Source organism: Salminus brasiliensis, chromosome 1 (assembly GCF_030463535.1).
Source record: "Salminus brasiliensis chromosome 1, fSalBra1.hap2, whole genome shotgun sequence".
Taxonomy (NCBI): domain Eukaryota; kingdom Metazoa; phylum Chordata; class Actinopteri; order Characiformes; family Bryconidae; genus Salminus; species Salminus brasiliensis.
The window spans coordinates 39,657,846-39,672,010 of NC_132878.1; the positions used below are offsets into that span (position 1 = coordinate 39,657,846).

The 14,165-nt window shown below is 41.3% G+C and overlaps 2 protein-coding genes across 2 annotated transcripts in view; one reads left to right on the plus strand and one right to left on the minus strand.

The window, feature by feature from the left end:
• Positions 1 to 772: 772 nt before the first annotated feature.
• On the minus strand, positions 773 to 4,216 carry c1h8orf82 (chromosome 1 C8orf82 homolog). Its single transcript, XM_072695945.1, has 3 exons — positions 3,920 to 4,216; positions 2,635 to 2,683; positions 773 to 1,605 (listed from the first exon to the last, which is right to left on the minus strand). The coding sequence occupies exons 1-3, from the start codon at positions 4,085 to 4,087 to the stop codon at positions 1,163 to 1,165; spliced, it is 660 nt and encodes a 219-aa protein (XP_072552046.1). The 5' UTR covers positions 4,088 to 4,216; the 3' UTR covers positions 773 to 1,162.
• Positions 4,217 to 6,236: 2,020 nt separating this feature from the next.
• arhgap39 (Rho GTPase activating protein 39) overlaps positions 6,237 to 14,165 on the plus strand; it is a 52,787-nt gene continuing 44,858 nt past the window's right edge. The window contains exon 1 of the mRNA XM_072679286.1: positions 6,237 to 6,395. Coding sequence (XP_072535387.1) covers positions 6,385 to 6,395 — 11 coding nt within the window. The 5' untranslated portion in view covers positions 6,237 to 6,384. The remainder of the gene's footprint in view (positions 6,396 to 14,165) is intronic.

The following is a 14,165-nucleotide window of genomic DNA, read 5'->3' on the forward strand; positions in this document are numbered from 1 at the left end:
AGACATTACTGCCTAGCCAGCAGCACTGAGAATCCTCCTCAGAAGGTAAATAAAAGAGTTTAATTTAATTTTAACTCAGTATATATAAATATTAACTCTGCCTTTTTTTTTTGCCATGCTGACTCTTGTTTCGCAGACATCTGAATATATGCTCATAGAATGCACATACATACTTATAATATTTCAAGCTCCAGTGGTGAACATATGACGTAAATACCACGCTCCACTCTTTGTCTCGTTCACAGCCATGATGATTCATTTTATCAGCGCACCACTGAGAACGTCATTTTATAGGCAACCATGAACTTCTGCTGACCATCTGTTCTGTAAAGTTTTGTTAAACCAGCTTTCTGGAATTTTCTCAAACTGTGCAAAATTCTCAATAAGAGCTATATGGAACTTTAAGTAGGCCTACACCTGCCTAACTGTGGGCAGCTCAAACCACATACGCCATTGGAACTTTAATATTTTCTGTGTGTGTCAAGTAGTGCAAAAAGGTAAGATTAGGGTAAACCTAACTGTACCTGAATGTCTTCTGTCCTTTTCTTCGAGTGGATTTTGTTGCCATTGTTCTTTTATTATAAGCCAGTTTTTTGTTGCACATTTGACATAATTCACTGTTTATTTATTTATGCCTAAAATAGAATATATCTGCACTTGTGTGGTGAAATTATGCATTCTGAAGTACTACATTGGTCTATTTTTTTTTAAAGACAGTACATATCCATGACCACTGAATATAGCTTAGGAATATAATCAAGCATAGCTGAAACAGTGTTTTTGTGTTTTATTTTGCCCCAACCTACACTCATGAGCTGGGGTGTGGAAATGCCCACTAGTAGAAGAAGAAGAAAAAAAAACAGAATAGTGCTTCAATGACAAAGTCTGACCATGTTATTAATCAGCTTCTTATAGCTTTGTTTGTATACTGAGCAATCTCATCTTAATAGAAGACACATGCTTGTCAGTTTAATGAATGATTATATACAGTCTCAGTTTTTAAAATGAATGAGACCTTGATTGATGGGTACTATATTAAACAATATTTAGTACAGAAACACAAAACCCATCTTTTAATGGTCAAATTTGCATATACACAGTCGCACATCTCCAGCATACTACTGCAGTTTTGCCATTCACAAATGTCTATTATTAATTATTATTAGTCCTGGAGGAAATGTCTAGACAGCTCATTGGTCAGTGTGTGTTGTTGCCCGGCCCACAGAAAATGAGTAGGCTGGGCAGTGTTGTCCTGGCCTGAAGAGTACTGAAAGTGAGGGCTAAGCTCAATGGCCAGTGCAGAGCGTACCAGTCCAACACCCCCTACGTGCTCCGGAGCAGGGTGGTACACTCTACCACTGACTGGGTGCATGAACAAGGATTCTGGTCGGAACAGAACAGACAGTTTAACTCCACCTCCGCAGTATGAAAAGCGCTCCTCACGCCCAGCTTCGGACAACAGGTGAGTGTAGACAACAGGCTGATCATCACATCGCAGGAAGTTCCTCTCGCGTCCACACAGAGACAGGTAGGGGAAGTGCTGCTGGTAGCGACCACTGCGATTGATTTTTAGTTGTTTAAAGAAGAAAGCAAGAAACTGCTGATCTGATGGAATAAAAGAGAGAGGAAAATTTTGCAAAATTATTTTTAGGTGTCACCTGTATGTGGTGTCTGTCTTTAAATTAATTACTAAAATTAATGTTAGATCACAATCGAGGCAAAAAAGTGAGGTGTGCAGCCTTTCTTAACGGTGAATTTCCAGTTTAGGTTCTTTATTCATTCAAACTAGGAATGTCCCGATCCAGGCATATTTTGATGGATCGGGTATCAGCTATGTTAATCCCAATCCTGTTCCAGGTCTTTGTTTTAAACTATGGCGTTCAGAGCGCCATCTAGAGTGGTAAATAAAAGAGTTCAGGGTCTTCAATGTGGAGTTATTTTACAGTAGAACATGAAAACAGACCATAATATCTGAACCTTTATAAAACTAGCACTGAAACGCTCTGTTTTACCAGCGGGAGAACCGCACACTTTTATCTGATTTTAAACCAGCACCGAAGAGTCGAGAATCGAGTGTGGGCTAACGCTAATGCTAACACACAGACATACATATGCTATAGAAACTCCAATCACACAGCACATTCACCCACTTTAAACCAGTTATTACACACATAAGTAGACCAACAACAACAACAGCAGCAGAAGATATCAGTCCAGAGTGTGTACCACTACACACACAGGAAGTGATTAGACTGCAGTGTTGTAAAGGAGCTGGGAGCTGATTGGTCAGGGAGGAGAGTCAGACTGCATTACAAATTATTAAACACACTATGAAACAGTCATTTTAAGAAGAGAAATCAGTCAGTCCATAATGTCTCATTATACAAAATTGATACTGAACAGATTAATCAGCAGCTCATCTGATCTAAACCGTGGGGCTGTATCATTTATATAACACAGAGATCAGATTCACTTATTATTGGCTCATAGTCACCATTAGGAAACCTGGTTCGGATTGGAGCAAAATAACAAGACAAACTAATTTATTTCAAACTAAAGGCTCCACATTCAGTCACGGACGTCACTATAGTTGGGTAGTGTTTTATGTGTGTGGGGAAAAAGGGGGGCTCATACCTTTGAAACAAGTGACAAAGTTCTTCACTTTGGTATCATCCAGGAAGAGCTGATTAAGAAACATAATTGTCTGTTATATTATGCACAGTTCAAATGCTGCATTGTGATTTACATTATAAAAAATACCATCAGATAAAAAGCTCAGACAGAATACTACAGTAGCAATGAAGCCAAAGTGAGACGAATCTGATTTGAAAGGATCCGATTGGTCATGTTCACACAGCCCTGAAAAAATCTGATCTGTGTAACACTAAGGCAAACAATGTTAAGTCAGTCACTTCAGACTGATAATGTGAACGCAGCCTAAAGTGTGAAATGCATTTTGCCAGGCATTCTAAAATGAATGAAGGCACTACAATGTCCCTTAACTGGGTTAAGGCCTTGCAATTAAGTCTATTAGTCTTGTTTATAATTCATTGGCTGCTGTTTTTTCTACTGTAATTCTCTAATGTATGTTTCAATTGTTTTACCCTTGGTTAAACAGAAATAATTATCTCAGTTTAAGCCACTGTTTGCTAGTCTGTTTTATTCACAATGCTTCATGTGATTTTAACCCTTAGTTCTATTAACTTTCATTCATTTATTTGAGAAAGACCTTCGCTAAATTAGAGGCTAGGTGTCCCCCATAAGGGCAAGTCACCAAGTCAGCCATTATTACTAACAGCACCTTTTATTCTTGTTATTGAGGATATAAGTATGAGAGATGTGTTGAATGTATCCAGTACAGCTGCTGTAAAGACTCCTTTACAGGACCACCTATAGGGGAGAAGACTGGCCCTATAGGGGGAGGATCAGCAGTCAGGGAAGGGGTGAGGTGGTGTTGTGTATGTGGAAGGATCTACTTGGTCATGTATACTCTGTCAATACTTAGTGATTTTAACCCTTAGTTTTATTAACTATCATTTATTAGAGGAAGATCTGCATCAAATTAGAGCTTAGATGTCCCACAATAGACAGTGTCCCCCATTAGGGCAAGTCGTCCCATAAATAAAGCCATTATTACTAACAGCATCTGGAAAATAGCATGTTGTGTATGTGGAAGGATCTATTTGGTCATGTATACTTACTTAATACTTTGTGATTTTAACCCTCAGTTTTATTAACATTTATTTATTTATTTATTTGAGGAAGACCTACGCTAAATTAGAGCCAATGTGTCCCGCATTAGGCAGTGTCCCCCGTTAGGACAAGTCACCCTATAAATAAAACCATTATTACTAACAGCACCTGGAGCAGAGCACGTTGTGCATGATGAAGGGTGTACTCGGTCGTGTGGGCTGTATACCTGTCCCTGGTGGTCTATGTAGTAGAAATACTCGCGGATCCGCGCCTCCGGACTCTGTCCTTGCGTGTAAGAGACATGTCCTCGACAGAACACCGCGGGCACGCGCACAGCCGTCCAAAGGCATCTAGCGCTGCTTCTCCCACAGCAGAGCAGACCGAGCCCAGTCATGACTGAAGCACAGATCGGGACTTACTGCTGCCTGTTAGAGCAGAAAAAGGGCATAGCCTCGGTGGAGGAGCGAACACAGCAGCCAGAGTTTACTGAGTGTTTTCAAACAGGGCGTCCTCACTGTTTCTGTGACCGGGAGGGTTTTAAAGGCGCTACACAAGTAGTTCCACTCTCCCGACAAGATCGAAAAGATCGAGGCTCAGGCATCTGCATTAGACAGAGACGTTTGATCAGATAAGCTTAGGATTTTACACCCTTTAAAATGGAAATTTAGCCCGGTCTTGACGGTCAGCTGAAACAGGACCTGTCACATATATTGCTCAATGTATGTTCGACTGGTTAACACTAGAGGGAGCTGTTTGTCTACGCACAGCGAGCTGACATGACCCCAAAGGTGGGGTTACGTCAAGGCGTGCTTCCTCCAAAAGGTAGGGCTACAAATACGAGCTGAGATTTAACGCAAACAGACCACTACGTTCAATTCAATTAAATTTAAATTTTAATACAATTTTATATGGCGATTTTTACAACAAATTTTGTCACAAAGCAGCTTTACAGAGATCCGGGATCTTTTGAGCAAGCTAGTGGCAGAGACCACAGTCTCACTAAAGTCGACATCAAACTGCTGGCCACTTTGAATAATATCTCTCATCCCCTGCACTCAACACTGGAATAACAGAGACGATTTACTGTCAGGCATTTTATACCTATCCATAGGGGGGTGCTCATAGCGCGGGTTGTATTACGGGCAATCGAGAGAGCGTGAATTGCAGCCCACCAACTGTAGGGGGGGCCCAGGAGCAAAACTACCAATTCTCGCACACTACTGATTTAAAGACCACCATGTGAGCTGCAGCACTGCCTGGCCCACACTACAGGATTTTACCAATTCTAACCGATGTTAAAAAAAAAAAAAAGTGAGAGAGCCCATTTTCACAGACTGTTTCTGTGCTTGATCGTCGTTGGCCATCAAAGTCCCCAAACCTCAAATCCTCGCGGGAGTTTCTCGCGAACGGGCACATCGCACAGAAAAGACACGAGGAAGAAACGGACGCGGACACCTCGTATGTCTGTGCATGTATATTTAACTAATAATCATTAATTTGGGCAATGAGATTTATTAATTTGCCATAATAAAAAAACACGTCTTAATAAATGCAAGTAGTACAATAATAAAGTACTATCTACTTATTTTCAAACTTCTCCTCAATGAAGCCCAGTAGTATTTGTGGCGTATCACCCTGTCTGCACAAGTATGGTAAAGGGTGTGGCGGTGGTGGGTTTAAGGACAGCTAATGATTATATAAGGACTAAATAAGAATAATCCTGTTGTGCACTGATGCTCCGGTTGCAGTAAGTATGCGCCCTGCTAACGGTACCTGAAAAGTTCAGCTCGGCTCTCATTGGCTGACGGTCTTTTAGGCGTGACATCAACGTCGCTGCTGCTTCACAGCAGAGGATCGACGCCCACCCCCCACACTGCAGGACACGGAGTCGTAAATATTAAACATGGTTCATCCGGGCGGTCCCTGCTGCTCTGGGAGAAAATCGGAGGACACTGTAGACACTACACGCTACAGGATAACCTGGGAAGATCGTCATTTATGATCACCCTGATATCAGGGGATGTGTTTGCGTTTGCCGGCCTCACAGTAGGCCCGATTATCCTGCAGTGTGGGCCGGACACAGTGACTCTCCCTGCTGACCTCAGGCTGACTGAACGGTGCTCCACTGTGCTGTAACCCACAGCCTCCATAACCTACAGCTACTGGTGTCACTCTCTCACTCACACCATTATACACTGTAGGCTGAAATCGTTGCTGCTGCTGTTCGTAATCACTTAACCTACTTCTTGCTACCCGCTGCAATACCAAATACCCCCCCCCCCCACACACACACACACACACCCCAACTGCTGCTCTAATGGAGCACATTTAAATCAAGTAAGTCAAATGTAGCGCTGCATCCATACAGATGAATTTATATACTGAGTGTTGAGTCGAAAGAGAGTCGATCTGTTGAAATCTGACGGGAAAAATAATTAAATAAATAAATAAATAAATAAATACCAAGAGGTGAACCTCGATGGCGTTGCGCCGCTGCCATGGCAACGGCCCTTCTCTGCGTGCTTGCAGCCGAGCGCAAAATGACGTCAGGGTTGTCGGTGGTGACGGCGACGCGGAGAGACAGCGCGTGCTCCAGATCCGTACTGCGGTGCCCGAGCCCCTACCACCATGACTGGCGCGCTGAGGATTACTTTCACTGGATTTTAACGAGGCAGAGAGAGAAGAGAGACCATGGCGGAGAGGTAATACCATCGTCCCAGTTCCGCTTCCACTGCTGTATCTGTGCGGGTTTGGGTGGGTTTCGAGCGCAGTTGTTTTAGGACGCCGTTCAGGCGGACAGGTTGGGGATGACTGGACTAGCGGGCGCGGGACTGCGCGGGACTGCGCGGTAACGACGGCTCTCCGTCGTTCGCAAGGCTTTTCGCATCCAGCAGCGGCATCCGCGACCTGGGTCCGCTTTGCAAGTTCTCATGACCGGTGAAAATCTGGCTAACATGCGGCGTCTCACGCGGCCGTTTGGTCTCGCTGTCGCTGTGGTGGTCGTTTTTTTTTTTTTCGCTCCACCGTTTTGCGTGCAAGCCTCCACACCCATAGCACCCATAGCTGCTGCTCAAGGAGACCCTGGTTGACTGTAGGTTGTTTTTTGGCTTCACACCGGCCTCTAGCTGAGCGTTTTACTCACCAGATCACCAAAAGCATCCCTCTCTCTCTCTCTCTCTCTCTCTCTCTCTCTCTCTCTCTCTCTCTCTCTCTCTCTCTCTCTCGTGAGCAGCTAGCTAATGTCATTACCGAGAGGCAGACACCTGCGGCACGCGCTGGCGGAACTGGACGGAGATTTGAGGCTGTTTGTCTCGACGGTTTGCACGGATAGATAGGTACAACTGGCGCGGACGGGGCTTTCCGTTGCTTTGAATTATTGATGGCGAAATGTTGGGGGGTTCAGTCAACCGAGGGCCAACTGGAAGTGTCGTTTTTATTGAGCGCATGCGAGCAAAGATGAGCGTGTTTAGCAAACAGTGCGAGTTGCCCCACGGGCGAGACGTCTCGTAGTGGTCACTTAGGGCTACCTCCCACATCTGGAGCCGAGTCATCTGGCTGTCGCTGTGCGGGGAGAGGTGCTTATGTGCTAAAAGAGAGAGAGAGAGAGAGAGAGAGAGAGAGACGCTCTTCAAGGGTTCTTCAACGGCACGCCATTAAACATAACCACACGACTGAGGCAATATTGTGCCTTGCCGTCTGTGAACCGCTTACTGCCACTAACAGCTGCAACCAGTCCACGATTTAAGCCATTTGGCTCCTTCACTGCATCCGAATCACGTGCTGTAGTGAGTGAGTGGCTAGAGCTGAAGCTGATGGTGAGCAGAGCTTTGGGTGTGTACAGGGATCAAAGACGCTGCATGGCCGGATGTGCCACATGTGTTCTGTCGTACTATTACCACAAGGCCACCAGCTTTCCTCAAAATGAGCTTTAAAAGCAGCATAGCTTTTTAAGAAGCCCGTTCAAAAGCTGGGGGCGAACTACCCACGCTGCACTTGGGCCTTATCGCACCGCTGTCACATTGCTTCCAGTCATCATGTGGGATAGAGCTGTGTTCAGCTACTGTGTGAGCTGCGTGATGGATGGCTGCAGCAGTCAGAGCATCTCCATGTCTGGACAGAGCAGGGGACTACGCTCTAGCTGTCATTCAATCTGGACCATCCACTCCGGAGGAGATTAAAGCCCGGCTGGAGCATTGATCTCTGCCGTTAAAGTGACTCTTTAAACCCAGTGAAAATCGAGGCCTCTCTGGACCTCAGGGATAGGGGGTCCTTGTTGTTTCTTAATCAGGTCGAGTCCCTCATCGGCGCCGGCTTCTATTAAATCCATAGACAGATTGCGTTCTCTTACCCCCTACAGGGCGTGGGAAATGTGGCGAAATTTCAATATCATAATAGTTTTCGGAGAGCTCCATATCCCCCTGCATGTACATTCAGAACATATTTGGGATGTTTTTTCTTCACAGATTAGTCAGAACATAGTTAATATTAGAAATATCAAGCAAATAAAACAGATTTCACTTTTATGGTGCTAATGTTTGCTTTGTGGACGAGACACAAGCTATTTTCACTAAATACATTTATTGTAATGTAGACTTTCTGTGTGCTTTGTGTTTGTGTTTTGGCTTGGACGGGGCATTAGTGTCGACATTAGCATATATATCAATTTTTCATACACATTGTGTATTCAGCCAACAGCAGTTTAGCCCTGCCCACCGTATACAGAGTGTTTCTGTCAAGACTGCTTTCTGAATGAGGCACAGAGCTTATTATAAGTTTTGTATAAAGTCACATGAAAATTTGTTGACGTTTTCGGTACTGAATTAATGACACTTGTGTCAGTTTACCAGGCTTTTTAGCAACAGATGCAACTAGGACCTCAATCTGTTACAGTTAACCCCGCCTACGTGGTAAGTTGTAACGTCTGCACACCGCTGTGAAAAAAGGATGTGATTCAGTTATCCGAAATCAATTTCTGGAGCAGGTTTATTTTTCACCGTCTTGTTATTACGTTACACAACATTACCATTTACACGCTCTTGTCTGGGGCCCATCCTGGTCCCAGTAACGCAGAGCCGCCTAGTGCTTTAGCATCCTTGCAGGAATATCACGGCAGCCACTCAGATTTCTACTGGACTGTGTGCCGGATGCCATGTCTGAAGCTGTTTTACTCTGCAAAGAAGAGAGTGACACCTACAGTCCAATTGCGATCCCCTGAGACTTGCTGTCATAGATGGCAAATGGCTGCTCAGGTTTGGCCCAGGCTGTATTGCACAACTTTGCTTGTTAAGCAGTGATTCTTCTGACTTCTGTATGCCTGAGGAACAGTCTCCAGCGTTGTTCAACCTAATCTCCGTCCGCAACTTCTGTATTCCATTATCAGTTCATGTAGACAATCATTTTGATGTTGTACTGTATTTATAAAAGAACTGGCTGGATAAAATATAGGCATAACATGAATGCTTACAGGTGATTATACTTTTTTTCAACTTCTAAATGCTGAAGCAATGCAAAAAAATATCATTACTGTACTATTTCTGTGATAACAAATAAATGTACACAAATTCTTACCTCTAGACAATTAGCCCCATCTATGCTAGAACTAGCTATAGAGATTCACATGTTGTTTTATTTATAGTAAAATAATACATTTTAAGGTAAACTACATTTAAATAAGTTCATATCTGAACATCTCCTAAATGTTCTACATTTATTTGTGTAATATACATACACAAATAAATAAATATCAAATAAAACATCCCACACTGGCCACTCTGAGTAGGGAGACTGCCCTAAAGAAGAAGGTGCCGGTTCTTATAACAAGGTGAACATAATTAGTCCAGGTTAATTAAAGTATCATGATACATTAGTTATGCCATATCACTACCATTTCACTCTGTTGAAGTTGGAACAACGTAGCGAGCTATAGCTAATCCAATTGCTTGTAAACAGAAGCTTGCAAGTTAGCTCATCTGTCTGTGTCTCTGCCTGTCTGCTGTCAGTCTGCTCATTTGTTTGTCCATTCATTCCTCTGATTGTTCAACCTGTTGTGGCAGCATTCTGTGTGTGTATTCCCTGCTCACTCAAATGAATGCTCCCTCCTTTAAGGCATCACCATGTTTAGTCTTTTAATCCTACACCATACTAATCTGACATCTTTTAATATAACACAGTTCAGTATAGTACCAAGCAAAGAAATGGGACTTTAGAGTGAAAGAAGCTGTAGAGTGAAATTATTTATTACAATTTCTCATATAAATAGTTAGCATAAAATTTGGGGTGAAAAATGGCCAGATGCAGTTTTATTAGCATCTTTTCAACACTATTATTTTCCTTCAGACTGAACCTTGCAATCGTTTCTTGCATTGTTGGCCAGAGGAGAAAAAATATGCTTTGTCCAGCTGGTTCACGACTCTGTAATGGATCACAGTAGCATAGCTGTGTTATTAGCACTATAACAAGAACAACAAGAATAGGAATGATTTCTGATAGTTCTCATTTTTAATCTAGTCACATTGTAGTAATTTAGTTTTTCTTAGTTTAGTCCAGTTTTAGTCGACGAAAACCAAAAAAACAATAGTTGGTCAAGTTTTAGTCTGTTTAAGTTCTAAAATATGTAGTCAAATTGTAGTCTTTCATTCTTAAGGTTTTAATACTTAGTTCAGGTCATAGTTATCACTAAGTGTCCTAAATGATTGCCTAAATATTATATTGCATTTAGTAACACTAATATGTGATGTTGTGGAAGGAATAAGGCCTCTTTTTTATTACGCATTTATGTAACTGATAGTTTCACTGATATTTGTCTGGTGAAACAGATACAGTGCAGTGTGTACATGCAGTTTGGTAAGAATGTACAAATATAAACTCTGTTCATATGCAGCCCCTTGTTGCCCCTTTGTTTCTGTGTTGGCCCTTAGTTTCATTATATTAATAATTCAGCAGTTTTTGAAATGCTGCGAGGGCTGCAGGAATTGCTGTCTCACTGAACAGCTAAGCTAAACGGTGATGGATTGCACACATGCTAAAAAACTAAACACGAAACATTTCAAACTACGTCAAAATAAACATTGTTAACGTACGTTGCCTGCACAGCCTGCCTTAACCTGCCAGAAATCTGGAGGCAACATTAGCTAACTTTTTTGCACTTTAAAGATTGACCCTTACCATATTCTGCGCTTGCTGCAGCGATTCCAACTATTTAGATTAGCGATATGGAAAGATCAGGAATTGTGACAGTATATAATGATTGTAATTTGTTCTTTGTTCAACCACAATTTAAAAAAAAAGTCATTTTAGAGATCTTAGGACGTTGTTTGTGAGCTAGAGGAGGGAGCAAAACGGGAAAATCCAGGCATGAAAATAAATGATAGATAAACAGATTAAATATAATTAGTCGGTTTGTTAGTCTTTCACATTATCATTTAGTTTTAATTAATTGACAAAAAGTTCAAAATTCTCAAGTCTTACATTTTGCGTAGTTCTCATCTAGTTTTTGTCAGAATTTGTCCAAGTTTTCTTTAATGAAATTAACACTGATTCCTGAGTCTTACTGAGTAGTGTAGCTGTCCTCTCTGGATTCTCTCAGTTGGCTAAGTTAAGGGAGTGTAGTAGGGTCTGCTAGAGTTGGCTTTTAGCCTAGCATGGAAGCCTGCTTGCTTCATTACTTTCTTGAGTTGCATGGTGCTTATCTTCTCTGAGCAGAGCTTTACAATTAGCATTAGCTTTCAGCCTTATTTGCATCACTTTCATATATTCTCCCGAATAGCCGCTCCATTTACAAATCTAAAGGCCTTCACTAGTGGACTGGGTGTATGTAAATGTTGGGGGGGCGTACATGTGATGAGCTGAGACTTGTTATGTAACAGTTTGGGGGTTTTGGAATTGACTTGTTTTGCTTATCTGGGTTTTTGCTTTTGAAAGAGGAGACAAAAGTGTTTGTCTTTCATTATTCAACTATGCCAAGAAAAATAGAAATTCTGGGATTTACCATGAAACACAGAAACAAACACACAAAGAGATGCAGGACCAGATAAAGACATTATGAAAAAGAGGACATTAAAATCAGCAGAACAGATTACAGACATTTAGGTAGGAGACACAGTATGAGACTGGACAGGTAATCCATGACACCATACTGGTTTATTCACTATGTAGGCTGGTGTATTTGGTCCCTGTCCTGAAGGCTTTAATCCAAGTTTGGCAATTTGCCAGTAGGTATGTTTAAGCAGAGAGAACATCTACTATTCCTCCAGGACCATATAGGTCAACAACTGCAAACTGTAGCCAAGTAGCCCATAAATATCTCAGCCACTTTCTACTCTATTCCTCATTGATTCGCTTTTAACCACTGGACCACTGTTTGACCACATAATGTTTTGGGTAGCTGTCCATTTTCAACACAGCAGTGGAAAGGTTATGGCTTCCATGCAAGGACAAGCGTATCAGGCACGGTATTGCTGGGATTTTTATACATGTCAGTGTCTCGGCTAGGTTGAGAGTCCCACCAAAAGTAGATCTGTGGACAGAAATCGACTGCTGATGAAGTAGGTGAAATGGCTAAAACTTATTTAACACACTTACGCATAAAATTAGGTAACCTTCATGTTTGTAGGGCTAAATGACTGTTCTCAGACTACCTATTCTGTTGGAAGTACTTCTTAACAGGGAGTAGACAAGCTGTGTGTGTTCATTTGCACATCTGTGTCAGCAATGGGTGCCACTTAAAGTAGCTGAATGCATTTATTAAAAGGGGTGTCCACAAACCTTTGGACATATAGTATATTTACATTTAGTTGGTTAAATTGGTTAGAAAAGTCTGTGGGCCAGCTGCCTAGATGTTTGTGTTTTTTACTATGTGGTAGTAATGGCGATTCCACACCTGATGAAATGTGTTCTCAGTTATTAATACAAAGCTGACTCGAACAGCATGATATTTATTCAACTGTTGCAGGACACATCTCGGCACCCTTCTGTTGATTAGCATAGCGTCTGGTGAAACAGCTATATTTCTTTTTGGAAGAGCTGCTTTAGTATATTGTAAGCAAAATGGTTTTATATAATACTAAAAAAAGAATTCTTTGACTTGAGGTTTTCTGCCAGACCAAAGAACACTTTAACCAGTAAAAGAATCCAAATTCAGCCAATATGGATTAATGAAGTGGTTGGTAAACTTGATGATGATGATTAATTATAAATATTAGCAATATTTAGGACAGCTTAATAAGTGTATTTAGACAGAACAATCAAATTGCACTTTACATTTAATGTTTACTTATATATATATTGGTATATACCCAAAGTAGAGCTTAATTACATTATTTTTAATATTTTTAAAACTGGCTGTGAACTAATTAGCTTCAGAAATCCTAAAGTGCAGTAAAATGATTGGCCATGTGTGTCCTCAGTAATCTAAACTGTAAAACAGTTTGGTATTTGTTAATAATAATATTTAATGTTTAAGAATGTAACCTTACTTTATCTAAAAAAGAAAAATACGCTATTAAGTAAAGTTAGAAAAACACTTAATTAACTCATCTGTGAACTCAGTCACTGTATGGACTTGCTGAATTCCACCAGCAGATCACCTGATTTACTTTAAGGACTAAATAGACAGGACTTCCTTGAGAACTTTGACAGTGGTTATTTTAGGTTTGTTTTTTTTCTTCTTCCAAACCTTGTGCTGACACTCAACAACAATTAGCTCTTCTGTGGCTAAGCAGCTGGCTGAAGAGCATATTTTTAATTAATGATAGCCTTTTTTTTTGACTTCACAAATCAATAGAAATGTTATTTGGCCAGGGGCACCCAATCTTTTACATCCAAATCTATAAATATTTTATAAACATAAAATACAGTCAATGGTTCCAGCTCCTCCGGGATTGTAGCCTCTCACTCTCTTACAGTTTGTCTATTCTGCTGAAGGCGTGTTCCAGTGCTATTAAATTCACCTGAGTTGATGTCAGAAGACTTTTTCAAGCAGTAATTTCCTGTGATGCACGCAATCATGCTTTCCACAAAATTCCCGGTTAACAGGATGTGACAGCTTTAGCATGAAAGGCCAACAGCTCCTTCATTTCTGAATCGTGTATAAAAAATACAGCCCTGAAATGTGCTTATCTCAGTAAAACTGAAAACTCCACTGTACAATTGGTCCAATCTTGGTTTACTCTTGGTATTCTCTGTAATCATGAGGTTGGTACAGTCGCAATGGCAAAATTAAATAAAAAACCTTTACTGTTGAACTGAAACGTCATTTGTTCTAATATACTTGTTATACCTTTTGGATTGTACTAGGTGTCCTGCAGATAAATCGCATGAACCAAAATCCTGGGGAGGTTTTTTTACTCCCTGAACCTGAACCACCCAGCTCTGCTCACTGGTGATACTTTCATCAATCCCTATAAGACCTCTGATCTTCAATATCGGCCAACATTATCAACCAGCTGGTATATAAGCTGTGCTCTAATGTATTT